Genomic DNA, 16,748 nt, shown 5'->3' with positions numbered 1-16,748 from the left:
TGTAAATTCCACCTGCCTAGTTCTCCCCTTTCGTCCTCTCTCTCTTCCCACATCATCAGAGAGGAAAAGCTCTTTGTTCAAGAGGAAGAGAAAACAAAGCATCTTATTTTCTTTTAAAAAAAATTTTAAACCATGGAAAAGATATTTTTAAAGAAATTCACCCAGAACATGAAAGTTCATTATATTAAGTATTTATCATGTGTGAAAATAAGTATATAACTGCAGCTAGTAGGTCCCTCTCCCTGCTCTTAGGTTGTATGAGTAGGGTTTGCGTGGTGCCAGTCCTGTGCCCTTTTCTCTCCTGTCATCTGTAGTGATCAGAAAAAGATACCGCACTGCACTGTCACAACCTCTTTTCACTATGTTGTGTGTTAAATTACCGTAGCTCTTTGTTTCATGAAATAAACTGTGAATTTGGGGGGGGGGTGCAGGCTATGTAAACATTTTAAGTGGAGAAGTTTGATCCTGAAGTAGCTTCTCTGAAGTAGGCTTTGGTAGGTAAATGACTTGACAGCCGCTCTGGATATGTCTCACAGGACAGGAGGGAGTGAGGGAACAGTGGGCCACTTCATGGATTTTTTCAGTTTTTTTCCATTCTCCCCCATTCACTGGAAGCTTCCTTCCAACCCTGCCTGGGAAACAACTTCTGAACTGTGCTTGGTTTGGGAGTAGTTCTTTATTTAAATGGATTGACAGCCAGGCTCTCCTGAGGGCCACTGAGAGACTCTTAGGTTGATTGGAAATTAGACATTCAACTCTCAGGCCCACTGACAGCAGCATCTGATGCTAGATTGTTAACTTCATAAAAGTAGTCACTGTACAGTTAGAAGCAGAGTCAGAAGGACTTTCAGGAAGTGAGACTCTTGCGTGACAGTGTGGGAGGAGCCTTTGCGGATTCTCCTAAAGCCTCTACTGAGACCTTTTCTCCAGGGCTGTGAACTAGCAGTTAAAAGGAAATCTTTACTCTTAGAAACTCTTCAATTTGTGCAGGATGGTATTTTGGCATTTGGCCAAGTGCTTGGAAATCAGGACTTTAGTAGGAGAGCCTAGCCTGCCTTATGCAAGCCTGTCCCCCAGGAAGCCTTTCTGAGAGGGGAGCCAGCGCTTCCATAGCTAGCTAGAGAACTAATCTCTCTCCTAGCCCCGTTAAGTCAGAAAAAAATGATGGAAACTGTTGAAATTTGAATTTAAAGCCTCCTTTGTTTTTCTACTGGAGCAAACGCGTCCTAGTAGCAGAACAGTTGTCACTGTTACCCAAGCATCCAAGGTTTTAAATGTCTGCTTCCCCTGAGGCGACTCAGCTTGAAGTGATTGAAATCACTGCGTTGATCCTCTTCTGAACAACTGCTATGTCTACATCATTAGCATTGATGAAAATAATTATTTTATTATTTACATCCTCCACCCCACACTGCAGTCGGGGCATGAAGTGCATCAACGGTCCTTTCCCAGGCTTGGCAGTGTCTACTCACTGGAGCTGGACTCCCAGGTTGCCTTGTGAGGACAGAGTGGCAGGAAGGAAATCTGGTCCTGGCAGCTTCCCCTGTGGAGAAGAATCAGGAGAGCACTAAATGTGGATGGATTTTTTTTTTCCCTCAGCAACTATAAAGCTGGTTTTCTAAGGCTTTGGGGGGAGACTGTCATCCTCTCTGGGTTTGTCAGCCAGGAGATCAGAGTAGCCCAGTGTCCTCACCTCTTTGAGATCATGGCAAGGAAGGAGCTGCCACAAGCTCCTTTTCCTGCTGAAGGATGTTGGAGCTGTTCCCATGTGTTAGACTTTCTGGACCACTTAGAGCTAGGTAGCTGCTGCATGAGACCTCGATTGGCTGTGGCCAGTTAGCTCTCTGCCGAGCTTCTTAGGGCTAGTGCAGCAGGGCCAGAGGTTGCTGTAGTGTAAACTGAAAAAAAGAAAAGGTAATTGTTTTGCGCACACATACGAAACGTAATGATGGTGCTAATTTCCTGGTATAAATAAGCACTGCCAGGTGTTGAGGGAGCGGGGACTTGAGAAGCTAAGGCTCCTGTGTGGGAGGAAGAGATCTTAGGTAGAACGGTTTCTTTGAGGCTTGAATGGAGAAGGAGAAGATAGAGCCTTGGTGAATCCTGCGCTCGACCCTGGAGTGGTCTGGTGCAGTCCAAAGGAGGAAGAGATGCTGTCTCCGGATGAGGGCGGCTGTTGAGTTTCTCAGGGCTGGTGTCACCTTGTCCGTAGCCTCCGTCCACACTGCCTGATCAGGTTGGTAGAGAGCTCCAGGTGGGGTCTCCCTCGGCTACCTTCTGCCCCTCTCTACCTCTTCCACGCTCATGGGAGCCTCTCTGCTGCTTATGAAGATTAAGGGGAATATTTCTTAAGGAAGTGGAAAGAGTTTATTTTAATTAGAAATCCACAGCCTGGAAGAAATGTTTCCTATCAACATAAGCAAAAACAGCACATGTTAAACTCCTACATGGTCCCTTGTCGAGAGCTACTTTCCCATGACTCTCAAAACATCAGGCTGTTGAGGGGCCTCAGGTGTAACACTCTGGAAATTGAGCAAAACGTTGCAGACAGGAAGCGAATCCAGGGAGGAGGAGCAGAAATGAATGGTTCTGGTGCTTTAGACTTCCAGGGTAGGGGCAGACAGCAGGCGGTCTCTAGTCTGAGGTGGGTGCTGCCTGTGTGTGCATGTAGGTGAGCGTGTTGAGGATGGGCGAGTGCAGCACACACGGCGATCATGGAGGAGCAGCTTTCTAGGTCTTGGCAAAGAAGCAAGCTGACAGTAGAGATCTACCTTTATATTTTTAAGAAAGGGGCAGAGGGGGTGTTAGCCGAGGTCCATCACTTTTTGCACCCCCCCTAGATTGTCAGCTGTAAGTGAAACTTAGTGAAAAAGAGGGGAGCCCTGTGCTAGGAGTCCCCATAAACATGTACTGTAATTCTTTGTATATAGAAAAAAAATTACTGTAAAGTAAAGTTTAACTTTACTCTTATGGCCCTTGCCCTGTGTTTTGTTTTGTTGTCCGTGGGGAGATGTAGCCTAACAGGAGGGAGGATGGGTTTGGGGTGAGAGCAGAAGCCAGCCCCTGAGATAGTTCCCAGGTGGGGACACGCTGGAGCTGAGCCCTTCCTCCAAGCACTTCGTGGGAGTGCGGTGTGTTTCCTGCCACAGCCACAGCTGCTGAAATGTCTTTCTGCTGCTTTTGGGAGTGGCTGGTGTCAGTTTCAGTCCCTACACAGGAAGCCTCCATTACCCACTAAGGAAGAGTATTTTGAGGAATTGGTTTTTTAAAAGGAAGTGGAACCAAAGCACTTTCTGAGTGTGAGTCTGACCATCTTGACCAAGTTTTTAGTTTTTTCAGAGGCAGGTGCTGAGCACCGCAGAGGACCCAGCCCAGGCCTAAAATGGGAAAGCAGAGGCAAAGGAGCTGAGCCTCCCATGGCAGAAAGGGCTGCCTAATGCTTCCCTTTTGGTTGAACAGGAACGTCTGATCTTTCAGGAATATCGGGACCTCTGAGACTCAGAAATACTCTTTCAGGGAACCCTGGGAGTCTGCTTCCCCCTTGTGACCCGGGCCTGAACTTCTTGCCCCAGGGAAGAGTATGGGAAGACAAGCATTTAGTCCTACGGTTACTTTTCACCCATGATTGTCACAGTGCTGGGTAGTTGTCACCTCGTTTTACAGATGAGAAACAGGCCAAGTTTAAGGTCCCTTTTGTAAGTAGTTCAGTTGGATCCTAATGTAGATCTGTCAGACCTTTATAAGTCTTGCAGAACCTATTTTTTCTATTAAGCCACACTACAGGGTGCTGCTGGGAAGCTTAGGATCCGAGCCACAGGCATGACTCATGGACCTAGACATGACAGAGATGCAGTAGAGCCAGCCAGTCTGAGGTAAAAGAGCTTGACCTTCTGATCTCTGGATACCACTTCAGTGCTTTCCTTGCTCTTCTTAGCACCAAGAAGGAATTGGGAGCTTTGCACTGCCCCAGCCCCAGCTTCTTGCCCTATCTTTGCCCCCACTAAAGAATGGGGAAAGGTCCCTTTTGTTTCTTCATTATCTCAGCTGCAACCCTGGGGTGAAGCTACTTGGTTTTCAAAGAAAAGTAGAGCTGGAAAGAGCCTTAATACAGGAAGGGAGGCCAGCCAGGTGGCCCCAGAAAGTACTAGGTGTCTTGACACCCAATCCACACAGCAGGGAAAGGGGCTGAGTGATTCACAGTGCAGTGATTTTATTTACAAATCAGAAGCCACTTAAATAATCTGCAGACACAAGTGCTGTCCAGGGCAGAAGCCTGGGGTCCAAATCAGCCCTTACCCTCCTTGTGCCCATCAGTCAGCCCAATGCTGCCTCCGTTCCACGGGCCAGCACAGGCAGGTGTCACGTCTGCTGCCATGGGGACCAGGGGTAGCTCAGATGTTTAGTCACCCAAACCCAGGTAAAAGGTACGTCCAGCCTCTCTGGGGGAATTCCTTTAATTCCCCCAGGCCAGGTGAGTGGTGACTCAGTGATGACAACAGCTGTAGAAGTAGGGGTTTGCCTTCTGGCCCAGGTCCACGCCCTTGTCCTCTGTCAGAGAGAGAAGTGGCAGCTCAGCATCATTCTGTTGGGGGATCAAAGAAGCCATGGGCCTAGAGGAAGTCTCCACAGGGGCCAGGGAGGGACACACCTGTCATCACCTGGAAGGCGGCCACACTGACATAGTCCTCTGCCACTTTCTGGAAGAGCTCGTCTGGCAGGAAACAGGACCATCAGTGAGGACCAGATGCCAGTAGCCCTGGTCATCACCTAGTAACCCAGCTCTCTAGGCTCTTCAGTGCCTCCTCCGGTGCCCCTGCCTGTTCTGCTCTGAGACCCAGGGCAGCACTCACCCACACTCTGGCCTGTCTTGCTGGAAGTTTCAAAGAGCTGAGCTTTGATATCTGTAAAGAGAAGTGACTAAAGCCTCATACCCGAGAATCAAATGGACACAGACAAAAGGGCAGGCTAGCACTACAGGGAATCTGGCAATAGGCAAGGCTGTCTCTGTTTCCTGTGACCCACCCAGTCACGTCCCTCCCCCACCCCCAGGGAGCTGAGGAGCAGCTACTGTCTGCATAGTCCTGGACGTCGTGGAAGTCCACACGTCGACGCCGCCTGTCCTCCTCCAGCAGGTCACTCTTGGTGCCACACAAGTAGATCTGACAGCCCTGAAACAGAAGACAAGGTTAGGGTCACCCCCTTGAACCACCAGACCCCCAGCCCCTGCCTGGTCTGGTGAGGTCGGGCCACCTACCTCCTCTAGGTTGCGCAGTTCCTTCACCCAGAACTTTGCCCGTTCAAAGCTGCTGCTGTCTGTCAGGTCTTGGTATGAGACGCGCAGGAAACACAACCAAGGGTCAGGGGCTGTTCTGAAGGGCCAGCCTGCACCCACCCCTTCTTGTCTGAGGAACAGGCTAAAACCCTCCTTACCATAGCAGACGATGGCAGCCTTGGCGCCCCGATAGTAGATTCGGCTCATGGCCTCATAGCGCTCAGATCCTGCTGTGTCCTGGAGGGCAGGGGGAGGCTCAGCACTGACCTGAGTTACTGAGCTACTCCCCAGTACTGCAAACTAATATCACGTCCTCCAGACCCCCGTTTTTAAACTGGAGTCTAGAGAAGAGAAACAGCCTCTATGAGGCCACGACTCAGCCAGTAATAGGCAGGACCCACGACTCCAGGAACGGGTTTTTCCAGGACTACTTGCCCAGAGAACTTACCCAAATACCCAAAGTCACCGTCCGGTCTCCGACGGACATCACCTTGGCCACGAAGGCGGCCCCAATGGTCTGCAACCCGGAGGAAGCGATCAGGGCCGCGGGTGCGGGCTAGCCCCCTCCCACCCGGGCCAGACCCCGCCGGGCGCACTCACGTTCTGATAGGGCCCCACCAGGAAGCGGTCGTGCACGTATCGCTCCACCAGGCTGGTCTTGCCCACGTACTCCTTGCCCAGCATCACCACCTTGACGTCCACGCGCTGCCCGCTCATGCTCCCGGGGCAGCCTCACCCGTGTCAGGGTCCTGAGCGGGGGCAGGAGGCAAACCCAGATCTCCGCTCCGACAGGCAGTGCCCAAGCCTCAGTCCCCGACCCCAGGCGCCAACCTACGCCTCCAGGCGCCGCGATGAGCTAGAGCGACGGCAGCGCCTCCGTGTGCTCCAGCTCTCCGGCTCCGGGCGCTGCTCCTAACCCGGGGCGGCCTGGGAGCGCGCGGGGCAGCGCCCTCAACGGCGCCGCACGCCGCCTAGCTCGCTCGCTCAGCCACTCGCTCGCCAACCCGGCTTAGGGACCGCTCAGCGCAGATGCCCCACCGTGCCAGAGGGCCCTCCAACCCGGCCACGGCCCGCAGCACCGCGACTCCCGCGGGGGTGGGGGGTGGGGTGAGGTGGGGGTGGGCAGAGGGCGAGGGGCGGGGCCGCGGGTCACGCGGGCAGACGCCGGAAGGGGTGGGTACTGAGCAGCGGCGCCGGAAGTGGCGAGCGGCCTGACAATTCCTCATGGCGGCGGCGGCTGGTTGGGTGCGGCGCGGTGGTGACTGAGCTGCTAGCCGGGCGGGCGAGCGTCGAGCTCCAGCCTGGCCTCCGCGTGCACCTCGGGCTCCGCACCCCTGATGCTGCGCGGGTGCTGAGCCCGCCCCGGCCGGGACGATGGTGAAGTATTTCCTGGGCCAGAGCGTGCTCCGGAGTTCCTGGGACCAAGTATTCGCCGCCTTTTGGCAGCGGTACCCGAATCCCTATAGGTATGTGGCTCTGGAAGGAGCAACCGTCCCACCTCTCTGTTTGGAGATAGAAGTGTGGGACCGGGAAATACTCGACTTCGGGTCCTAGGTGGGGGAGTCGCCGGAACCGTGGCGACCGTGTGTTTAGGGCAAGAGGACCCTTTTGGGGAAGCGGCCAGGCTAGGCATGCAAGGTATTGGAAGGAGGCTGGGCCTGGGCAGTGGTTTGCTGGAGGCCCTGGTTCAAAGTTCATCTCAGGCTGGTGAGACAGGAAGAGGCGGCGGCACAGGCGTTCTGGAGGGATCTTGGGGTTGGAAATCCATGCGCTTGCCTCCTTCTCTTGGAAGAGGTGGCGGTACAGCAGTTGCGAGGGGATCTTAGGGTTGGAAATCCATGCGCTTGCCTACTTCTCTGCCCGTGACGCTCTCCAGTGGTGTAATAAATCATGAGGTCTTGCCCTGCTTGAAGGCCCAGGAATCCAGGTCAGCCAAGGGCGGAAATTGGAATTTGCCCTGGGATAGGCTCGAGGGACTCTAGTTCAGGTCGAAGCCACAGCACAGATGACTGCGAGTTTGGAGGAAGGCATGGCCATTCTGGGCTTGGAGGCTCCAGGTGAGAATCCCAACAGTCTCTACAGGCCAGGCTCCTGAGGGTCACCTTCACTCTGACACCTGCAGCAAACATGTCTTGACGGAAGACATAGTGCACCGGGAGGTGACCCCTGACCAGAAGCTCCTGTCCCGGCGACTCCTGACCAAGACGAACAGGATGCCCCGCTGGGCTGAGCGACTGTTTCCTGCCAATGTTGCTCACTCAGTGTACATCCTGGAGGATTCTATTGTGGACCCACAGAACCAGACCATGACCACCTTCACCTGGAACATCAACCACGCCCGGCTGATGGTGAGACCCCTCTCTCTTGGCCCTCCCAATAGTGGATCGCTCCAGCTACATGTGTCTAGGGGGCCACGAAGGAGCTTTTACTATCCAAGCAGATCCAGGTTACAGAGAAGTGATGACTCTAGGACTCTAGAGTACAAACTCAGATGATCTTTTTAGCTGGTCAGCTTCTTTAGACTCATTCATACATTGGAGGAGGGTTACCTGTTTTATAGAGTTGTTGCAAGTGATGAATGCAAAGCATTCACCTGGCATTTGTGTAGGCTGGGCCACAGGAGTGATGCTGAGGAGGGGAAGTGGTGATTTTGAGACAGGAATCCATCGAGCCATAAGGGTGCCTTGGATGTGCATCAGAGGGGAGTGGATCTGGGCCCCAGATCCCACATTATCTAGAGGAGTCTTATCTGTCTTGCGTAATGGATTTCTGCCTGAGGTTTGGGTGGAAAGGGGTTCCACATAGCTTTGATTTCTTGCCTTTAAAAAGTTTGAAAGCCCATCGTTTAGTTTCAGGAACATTCTGCAATATCTTCTCACATGTGAATAGCCTGAAAGCTTTCAGAGAACTCTCATTCTCTTTCTCAGCTAATCTTCACAGTAACAAGGTTAGTTGGGTATTACTCTCTGTCCTGCAAAGAGGAAAGTGAAGTTCAGAGTGAGTAGGCACCTTAATGCTTTGCCCCAGAGTTATCTGAGGACCTCACAGCTGCTGCCCTGAGGCACTACCTGTGTTTTGTAAATTACCCAGACCTGCAGCTGTGAGAAATCTCTTCCAGTGCCCCTGTGATGCCTGCCTTTTAAGTGTTCCTCTTGGTCCATTTTCTCCTCCCTGATAACGAGAGCTGTGGTGATTGTTAGATTTCCATTTTTATTTGAACTGCAGGAAGCTCAAGGGCCAACGTGTGTGGAAGGCAGGCTAAAAATACCATGCATGTCTTAGACGTAAAGGTACAAAACAAAATCCAGGGCCAGGATGGAGCTGGAAGGTCCTCTGCTGCTCCCAAGAGTCCATGTGCCTTTTAGTTTGAAGGGTCAAAGGAGAGGTTTTTAGAGAGCAAACTGACTTTTAATGTTATTACTCTCTTCCTAAAGTACAGCTTGGAAATTCACTAAGGGAAGGGAATAGGTTTGCATTTTATTGCTTCCTCTCGTGAAAAGAGGCAGGGGATCAAATTGATGTGCAAGGAGGCAAATTGAAAGACTCACATGGTTATGGTTGGCCTGTCTGCCTGCACAGATGGTGGAGGAACGATGTGTTTACTGTGTGAACTCTGATAACAGTGGCTGGACCGAAATCCGCCGGGAAGCCTGGGTCTCCTCTAACTTATTTGGCGTCTCCAGAGCTGTCCAGGTGAGCAACATTGCAGGGGTATGGGGGCCCAAGGCATATGGCACAGGGTCGGGGCTAGTTGTCAGTGGGCAGCTCAGAATCCTTCCCCTCTCATCTTTTGCCAGGAATTTGGTCTCGCCCGGTTCAAAAGCAACGTGACCAAGACTATGAAGGGTTTTGAATACATCTTGGCCAAGCTGCAAGGTGAGGGCTGTGGGCACAGACAGAGGCCAGGGTCATGTCCTAGCTGCTGGCTGGAGCCTGCGGCTGTCACCACCCCAGTGCAAGCCCGTCCACAACTCCTCTGTACCTGGGTATTTCCTTCAGGGCCTGGCCCACAGTGGGTGACTGCCTAGCAGGTGATTAGCTGGGTCTTCTTGGCATTCTCTGAAACCAGCCCCCACCCTTTGCTCCAGGTGAGGCCCCTCCCAAAACCCTTGTTGAAACAGCCAAGGAAGCCAAGGAGAAGGCCAAGGAGACGGCCCTGGCAGCTACAGAGAAGGCCAAGGACCTTGCCAACAAGGCCGCCACCAAGAAGCAGCAACAGCAGCAGCAGTTTGTGTAGCCCGCCCAGGCGCCAGCACAGCAGGCCACCCGTCCGCCCTGTGCCCTCCCCCCTTGTACTTTATTATTAAAAGTCAGCTTCCAGCCCCACCTGCTGTCTGGGTGGTGGGCTGGGGGTGGGTGTCCCGTTGGGCATCTCCAGTGCACCAGACCAGTGACCCACGTCCCAGCCGGGCCTGCTTGTTGACTTGCCCAGGGTCACAGCATCCAGGTGACGTGGTCATAAATGCTAGACTGTAAGCTCCAAGAGGGCAGGGACTTTTGTTTTATCCTCTGATGTGTCCCAAGTACCTGGAACAAAATCTAGTACGTAACAGGCACTCAATAAATACTTGTTGAATTCAATCAGCCCCAGCTCTGGAGTCAGAAAGCTTTGGTTCGAATCTTGACTCCACTGTTTCCTGGCTTTGGACCTCGGGCTGGTCCCCTCACTCAGCCCCAGTCCCACCGCGAAGTGGGGCAGGCGTCCTCCGAGCTGTGAGGAGGAAAGCGGCGCGCTGCCCGGCGCGGTGCAGTGTCTGTGGCAGCTACGGATCTCATTTCCTCTCGTTTGTCTGTGGCCGGGAGTTCCCCCATTTTCATCAGCCAAGACTATGCACAGGAAGTTAAGAAAGAGGCTTTTAATGAAAATACTGTACAGTACACAGGGGGCAAAGGCCGGGAGCCCTCATTTAGGAAGGAACGTGAGGGCCCAAGAGGCTTCCTGCCCCCGAGGAAAGCAGACCCAAGTGCTACAAAAAAACCAAAGACCGGGAAGGGCAGCCTGGGCCCAAGCTGCCTGCCCTGCAGGGCTCCGGGGAGGCCCGGCACCCCTTCCTAGGAGGGGTGCCGCCAGCGGGGTAGGGGGCGCCCTGTTCCCACACAAGGTCCTTGTAGTCCATTCCAATGGGAGGTGACTCCGAGCAGCCCCGGGGGCTGGGGGACGGCTCCGGCCTGGCGGAGCGGAGGGCAGTCTGAGGGCAGAGGCCACTCTGGGTGGCGGGGGTCATAGCCAGGCGCCGGCGCCATGTGAGTAGCTGTGCTCCTGGCCCGCACTGAAGCCCCGCAGCAGCTCGGCCTCGCCCCCGAACACCAGGCTCTCCACGTCCACCTCCAGCTCCTCTGCGCAGGGAGGGGGCCAGTCAGGAGACCCGGGCCCCTTGGGCCCTCTGGCCCCCTCGGCCCCTCAGCCGCTGGGCACTTACCTTGGTCCGAGTCGGAGCGCTCGGAGGAGAGGCCCGAGGAGTCCAGGCTGTCGGCCCGCGGCCGCTCTCGCTCACCCGGCCCCGCCGGCCCCCGGAGCTGCTCCAGCTGCCGCCGCAGGCTCTGCTGCTTGCTGCGCAGCTTCTCCTTGAGCCGCCGGGCCCGCTGCTCCTGCTCCTCCAGCTTCTGCAGACCCCAGGGGAGCAAGGGGCTGGGGTCAGCTACCTGGGGCTCAGGCCTCGCCCCGACACCACTCGACAGCAGACTAACTGCTCCAGAGAGGGGCTCACTAGATCTGGGCCCCAGAGGGCGGCTCCCACATCCTGCAGGAAGCCGGCCCTCCTGTCCCCTGCAAATGGCCTGAGTCCTGCTAGATGGGGGGTGAGGGGAGGGCACAACCACCTCGAGGACTTCGGGGCCCAGACAAGTGCTGTGAAGGCATGGGGTGTGCTGGTGCCAGGCAGCAGGGACGGGGCGCCTGGCACACCGTGAGTGCACACCAAGGCCCGGGGAGGCGGCCGCTGCAGGTGCCAGCCAATTACTGCCACGTGGAAACAGGCCCAGTGCTGCCAGATCTCCCAATTTTTTAAAAAGAAGCAGGAAAATCAGTTTTTTTTTTTTCATGTCAAATATCCTTTTAAGTGATGCCAGCTAATTTAAATTTTTAGAAAGCTACAGACCAATCAAAGCCTACCAGCCTCTAACTCCTCACTGAGACCCTCCCAGGGCCCTGAGGCTTCAGCATTAACCCCGCCCCCACCCCCACGCTGCCGGCCCTGAGCTCCAGGGGCCGCAGGGCCGGGGTTCTCCCACCAGGGCGCTCAGTGGACAGAGCCCACATTCACTCAGCAAGAAGGGGAGAACTGGGTGAGGGGGCGTTCGGACTGGGGGTAGATGGACGGGTAGGAGCGGCCTAAGCAAGGGAGGAGGGAGCATCCAGGCCGAGGGAAACTGGGAAGAGCATCAGAAGCTCAGCTTTTTTGGTGGCGACTGTGGAAAAGACGTGACCAAAAAAGCATGCCAGTGGTAAAGCCCACGTTGTGAAGGGCCTTGAGTTTCACAGGGAGTAAGAAACTGAACCTGTCCTATCAGGAGCCATGAAAGGTTTTCAGCAGGAGGTAGACCTGGACAGATCTATGTGCTGCAAAGAACATTCTAGGGCAAGGTGGAGGACAGCCAGGTGGAAGCAAAACAGGAAGCAGGGAGTCCAGGAGAGGGGTGGCAGGGCTTCAATCCCTAGGTCCTCTGCCCATAGCCAGCCAGCACCCATGGGCACACATCTTCCCTCTGAGAACCAAACCAGGCGAACTCCATGTGAGAAACTGGAGCCCACTATCCAGCCAGGGTGTGATTCAGCCACAATGAAGGGAACACAAGCACCTATGTGACTGCAGACAGTTCCCACACCACGACGTATTTGCTGCCTGGCACATCCATCTGTCTCTGCCACAGCGCCCTGTGCCTAGAACAGGGTCTGGCAGAGCAGGCGCTCACTAGTTGAAGAAAAGAATGCAAACGAGGGTAGAGCTCAGTGCTAGAGTGCATGCTTAGCATCACAAGGTCCTGGGTTCAAACCCCAGTACCTCCATTAAGAAATAAACTAATTACCTCCTCCCCCCCAAAAAAATTAATAAATACATAAATAAACCTAATTACACCCCACTCCAAAAACAAACAAACAAAAAGAATGCAAGTCAGGAAACCTAGACCTGGGCTCTGAATCTGCCTCTCATCAGCCCAGCTGTGCCTCCATTTCTTCCTCAGTCAAAAGGCCAGGAAAATGCCTCTGTTGGTTCCAAGGTGCATCTAATCCCTACTCTGTGGGGCCGCCTTGTGCTGGAGTCAGCACACTCCACTCCCGTCCACCAGGGGGTGCTGAGCTCAGCCCTGGCAGCAGCAAGGACCCTGGGAGGGTGGGTCACTGGTGTTTTCTCCCAGCTTCCCTCATGTCTCCCAAAGCAGAGTCAGGACAGACCGCCCAGAACAGGAGGCCTTGAAGGCACAGAGGAAGAGTGAGAACCAGTCCTCTGCAGTCCAAGAGACCCTTACTTATGACTCATCCTGTCACAGACTCTTTTCAACAGCCATGCCCACCCCGTAACAGAGGAGGAAATGAAGTCCAGAGAGGCTATGTGACTTGCCCAGGGTCTCACAGTTGGGATCAAAGTAATTAATAATCTCTGTACATTATGAACATTTATTGTTTAAAGTTTAATTGTTCATAATTGTTCACTGTGCAATGTACAAGAGAACATTTATTGGAAGAACTTTTTTAAAAAAAACTTTTTTGGAGAGGAGGTAATTTGGGTTTTATTTATTTATTTATTTTAACGGCGGTACTGGGAATTGAACCCAGGACTTCGTGCGTGCTAAGTATGCGCTCTACCACTGAGCTATACCTTCCCCCACCGAAGAACTCTCTTAAGCCTCAGGACAATCCTGAGTTATTTTCTGCTTTTCTTCCTACTTAACAAATTTGGAAACTAAAAGCACAGAGAACTGTCCCATGTCACACAGTTTGGCTATGACCTCAGATCTCGCTCCCCAGTTCCACCCAGCCCCTCTCTACTACCCCTCTACATGCATCCTGGCAAGCTGGACCCAGGGCGCCGGGGTAGCACCTTACCTGGATGTGCATCCTGGCCCTGCGCAGAAGGCTCAGTGTGGTGTATCGGACACAATCAGCCCCCAGGGGCATTTGCTGCTTCAGCTGCTCCAGGCACCTCTTCAGCTGGGCCCTCCTGCAGGGGAAGGGGTCTAGAGGGCAGTGCCAGCCCAGGCTTGCTGGCCAGACAGGGGACAGCAGGGAAGAGAAGGCCAAAGGAAGGTGGTTCTTGGGGCCTGGTGCCGTCAGGGCAAGGTAAGGACTCACCTACGCTTCTCCAGTTCGTTGTGCACAGACCTGCCAAGCCAGGGAGATAGGGTGAGGGGGGTGTCACTAAATGCCCACACCCTCAATCTCAGGACTCCCAGGGGCTCAAAATTCACTACAAACATGTGCCCCAAACTAGCCCACTCTGGGGAACTTGTGTTGGCCTTAGGGGCCCAAGTCTCCAGGCAGAGATGTTAAGAGGGCCAAATGCTGAGAGAGGCCTTGCCCAGGTGACTGTGGGGTCCAAACGAGGCGCCCAGCAGCAAGCAGGAAGGGTTTCCTGGACACAGGTTCAGCTGAGCCCAGCAACACAAGTTACCCAAAATGGATAGTAGAGGGGGAGGCGCTGAAACTGGGAAGAACAGCATGTGCAAAGGGTTGAGAAGAGGAGAGAATTGCAGACAGCTGTGGGGTAAAGCGAGTGGTCTGAGATGTGGAGTGTAGAAGTGTGAGTGGAAGCAGGCCCCCATTCCAAACACATCAGGGGTACTCAAGAAATAGTCCTTGAACGAAGAGTGTGTTTGAGGTTGGGGAAAAGGCAGGAGGGGTCTGAATGCCTCCAGAGCAGGGTACCTGGTCCAGACGATGCAAGCAACAAGGAGGAAGTGGGCAGTGGAGGGGCCCCAGGAGGGACGGCGCCCATCCCCCCCATCCCCCGCTGCCCCAGCCCTCCTCACCGCCCACTGTCCAGCGAGCCAGGAGCTTGGGGGGATCCCTTCCTCCTCCTGTGGACCGGGCCCGGACTTCGGTGCGGGCACAGAGACGCGTAGCCATGCTCGGCCTCTGCCAGAGAGAGACCCCGCCCGCGTCAGCCTGGGGCTATTCCCAGCGGGCGCCCCTGGCATGGCCCGGCTAGGAAGGGGCTTTCGGCGCCAGGGCCATTTCCCCAACCCCTCCAGCCTCAATGCCCGCGGACCGTTCTCGAGTTGAGGGCGGGGGTGCCCCAGGACTACTGCCCTAAGGCCATGCATCCATCAAGTTGGAAGCCAAGACCAGCCCAGGCCCGTGTCAGGGAGGTGGCCTCCTGGAGTCTGACCAAGGGTTCTTCCTCACCTCTCTCACGGCGCTCCAGGAACTCGGCTGCCTGCAACAGAACCTGGATGTTGCTCGCCACAGGTTCCATGTCGGCCGACAGCTGGCGGCGGGCAGGCCTGGTGTGCTGGCCCGAAGAGCGGCTGCACCACTTTTGTTACAATGTAACTGACACGGTGCAACAAACACAGGCGCTCGGCCCCGCCCCCTGGACGCCCCGCCCCGGGACAGCCCAGCTCTTGGCCCCGCCCCCCTGGAACGCACCCGAGAACCGCAGCCCACCCTCCGCTAGCTCGCCCGGCCCCTCGGACTCCGGTAGGGCTGCTAGGGGCGCAGGCTCTAGGCCCGACCCTTGGACGAACTCCCGGCCTGGGGAGGTGCTGCGTTTTGCCTCTTCGTTTAGCAACCCTGCGCGGGTTATTTGGCGTCTCTGGGTCTCAGTTTCCAGTCCCGTGCTGTTGGCGAGAGCCCGGCACACAGAATGGTGCTCCGGGGGCCGGTGAACCCAGGAGGCCCCCGGCTCGGCCGCTGCACGTGGGCGCCGTGGAGGCTGGGCCGGCGGGCGCCCTCGCCCATTCGCCCATTGCCTCCTGCGGCTCACTGTCGTCATTTTCAGGGCGGGGCCTGGGGGGCCTCTGAGGCACTATTGGCTGCGCATGGCTCCGCCCTCTCCCGCCGCTGGTCAACAAGTTCGGGCGGGAAAAGGAGCAGGTTTCAAATTTGAAAACCCGAGCGATGGGGGCGGGGTTGAGAGGGTAATGGGGCTGCAGTGCGCAAGCGCCGGGGGAGGGGGCGCGGATCCCGCTCCTGCGCTCCGGGGTATGTGCCCTCGCCCACTTGCCATCTGCCCCCGTAGCCCCCGCTGGGCCTCAGCTTCCTATTGTGTCGAATGGGAATAGTCTCCCGGCTCCGCCTCCTCAGCTTCAGGGAAGCTGTTGTGGCTACGAAAACGTCAGAAGGGCACCAATTTGAGAACTGGCTTACGAGAAAGTCCTGGGCTCCGGAGCCCGCAGATTTGAGTTCCTCTGCTGTCCCCGCTACTTCTCAGCTGTGTGCCCTCCCTCCTGTGAGCTCGGGAAGCCCTGCGACAGCGCTGCTGAAGGATCAGAGCCCAAGCCTACGCCGAGCGCGGATTGTAGGAGCTGCTGATTTCTCACGGAGCTTCTTCCTCCCACAGAGCCCCTGACTGTCTTACTCAGAGTCCATGAGCCCCTCTTTAACATGACTTTCTAGCCTCCTGAAGAAGCTGCACTGACTTCTGGAGGCAGCACCAGCAGGGGTGATCACACCTGCGGGGGACAGTGACAGTCTAAGGGTGGAGACTAGAAGATGAAAGCAGCTGTTACAGGGCAGAGCATTACTGCCAGGCGTAGTCTGTGACCTGGGAACGGAGAGGAGGGAGAAGAAGGAACTAGATTCTTTATAAAAAGATAGTCCTGTGTATAAACACATGGCACATGGTTGTCAGTCCTCAGTTCCTTGGAAAAAGTATGAGTCATTCCCAAGGGAACCACTGACATGCTCAGCCAAGAACTGTTGCCTGGGACTGTCCATCCCTTCACCCACCCATCTGGACTCATCATGAAATATTTGCTGAGCACCTGCTGGACCCCTGGCAATGTGCTGGGGACTGGAGGAGATACAAGGATAGGCAAAACCAGAGCTCCTGCCTCTGCAGAGCTCATAAGTTGGGGTGGGGGGAGACACGAATATAGTTACTACACAGTAGAGACACACTTTGACAGGTCCTCACAAGAAAGACACAATGTGAGGGCACGTCCTAAAGAGCATTTGACCTAATCAGGGAGGTCAGAGACGGTCTTTTTCTGGGGAAGTGGTGTTATCTATGTGTAGGAGGAATGTAGGAGAATTCCAGACACACGAACAGCAGGTGCAAAGGCCCTGAGGCTGAAAGGAATGTATGAAGCCCCCCCAAAAAAAGGCCAACGTGGCCAGCATAGAGAAATCAAAGAGCATGGTACAGGTTGAAGCTGGCCAGTGGCCTTGACCCAATTCATGGGAGGGCCAAGAACAGGGCTCATCAAACCTCCACCTGCAGTTAGTTGTCTGAAAAAAGGAGTCACAAGACTCATGAATGAATTTCCAATTTCATTTCACTCAGGTCAGCACCTGTGCAGCGCAGAAACAAACCTA

At 54.9% G+C, this 16,748-nt stretch overlaps 3 protein-coding genes across 5 annotated transcripts; 1 reads left to right on the top strand and 2 right to left on the bottom strand.

The window, feature by feature from the left end:
- Positions 1–1,367: 1,367 nt before the first annotated feature.
- Positions 1,368–6,410, bottom strand: RAB24 (RAB24, member RAS oncogene family). Of its 3 annotated transcripts, XR_001365899.2 has the most exons (10): positions 5,873–6,404; positions 5,721–5,789; positions 5,431–5,509; positions 5,255–5,322; positions 5,069–5,168; positions 4,851–4,901; positions 4,649–4,711; positions 4,297–4,548; positions 1,694–1,898; positions 1,368–1,543 (listed from the first exon to the last, which is right to left on the bottom strand). XR_001365899.2 is itself a non-coding variant. In XM_006183886.2 (8 exons), the coding sequence occupies exons 1-8, from the start codon at positions 5,987–5,989 to the stop codon at positions 4,484–4,486; spliced, it is 612 nt and encodes a 203-aa protein (XP_006183948.1). In that variant the 5' UTR covers positions 5,990–6,404; the 3' UTR covers positions 4,187–4,483. The 3 variants fall into 3 exon arrangements, 2 of the variants coding, with proteins under 2 accessions (XP_006183948.1, XP_032320901.1); XM_006183886.2 differs by lacking the exons at positions 1,368–1,543; positions 1,694–1,898 and having other exon boundaries at positions 4,187–4,548; XM_032465010.1 differs by lacking the exons at positions 1,368–1,543; positions 1,694–1,898; positions 5,721–5,789 and having other exon boundaries at positions 4,187–4,548; positions 5,873–6,410.
- A 48-nt stretch (positions 6,411–6,458) lies between these two features.
- On the top strand, positions 6,459–9,862 carry PRELID1 (PRELI domain containing 1). Its single transcript, XM_006183884.2, has 5 exons — positions 6,459–6,738; positions 7,395–7,620; positions 8,852–8,965; positions 9,070–9,148; positions 9,361–9,862. The coding sequence occupies exons 1-5, from the start codon at positions 6,647–6,649 to the stop codon at positions 9,507–9,509; spliced, it is 660 nt and encodes a 219-aa protein (XP_006183946.1). The 5' UTR covers positions 6,459–6,646; the 3' UTR covers positions 9,510–9,862.
- A 246-nt stretch (positions 9,863–10,108) lies between these two features.
- On the bottom strand, positions 10,109–15,199 carry MXD3 (MAX dimerization protein 3). The gene is made up of 6 exons (XM_032465009.1): positions 14,616–15,199; positions 14,240–14,345; positions 13,563–13,592; positions 13,317–13,431; positions 10,693–10,876; positions 10,109–10,609 (listed from the first exon to the last, which is right to left on the bottom strand). Exons 1-6 carry the CDS (start codon positions 14,683–14,685, stop codon positions 10,494–10,496), a joined length of 621 nt encoding a protein of 206 aa, XP_032320900.1. The 5' UTR covers positions 14,686–15,199; the 3' UTR covers positions 10,109–10,493.
- Positions 15,200–16,748: the final 1,549 nt, after the last annotated feature.

Source organism: Camelus ferus, chromosome 22 (assembly GCF_009834535.1).
Source record: "Camelus ferus isolate YT-003-E chromosome 22, BCGSAC_Cfer_1.0, whole genome shotgun sequence".
Taxonomy (NCBI): Eukaryota; Metazoa; Chordata; class Mammalia; order Artiodactyla; family Camelidae; genus Camelus; species Camelus ferus.
This window is presented reverse-complemented; position numbering and strand designations above follow the sequence as displayed.

What these genes read in the sequence shown, in the direction of transcription:
- RAB24 (XM_006183886.2), bottom strand. Translation starts at nt 5,989, where the DNA reads ATGAGCGGGCAGCGCGTGGACGTCAAGGTGGTGATGCTGGGCAAGGAG. An exon ending in GGCTGCCATCGTCTGCTATG is followed by an intron (nt 5,323 to 5,430) that starts GTAAGGAGGGTT and finishes TCTCATACCAAG; the next exon opens with ACCTGACAGACAGCAGCAGC. An exon ending in CGTCCAGGACTATGCAGACA is followed by an intron (nt 4,902 to 5,068) that starts GTAGCTGCTCCT and finishes TTCTCTTTACAG; the next exon opens with ATATCAAAGCTCAGCTCTTT.
- PRELID1 (XM_006183884.2), top strand. Translation starts at nt 6,647, where the DNA reads ATGGTGAAGTATTTCCTGGGCCAGAGCGTGCTCCGGAGTTCCTGGGAC. An exon ending in TCAACCACGCCCGGCTGATG is followed by an intron (nt 7,621 to 8,851) that starts GTGAGACCCCTC and finishes CTGCCTGCACAG; the next exon opens with ATGGTGGAGGAACGATGTGT. An exon ending in CATCTTGGCCAAGCTGCAAG is followed by an intron (nt 9,149 to 9,360) that starts GTGAGGGCTGTG and finishes CCTTTGCTCCAG; the next exon opens with GTGAGGCCCCTCCCAAAACC.
- MXD3 (XM_032465009.1), bottom strand. Translation starts at nt 14,685, where the DNA reads ATGGAACCTGTGGCGAGCAACATCCAGGTTCTGTTGCAGGCAGCCGAG. An exon ending in CCTGGAGCGCCGTGAGAGAG is followed by an intron (nt 14,346 to 14,615) that starts GTGAGGAAGAAC and finishes TCTCTCTGGCAG; the next exon opens with AGGCCGAGCATGGCTACGCG. An exon ending in GGGCCAGGATGCACATCCAG is followed by an intron (nt 10,877 to 13,316) that starts GTAAGGTGCTAC and finishes TGGGGTCTGCAG; the next exon opens with AAGCTGGAGGAGCAGGAGCA.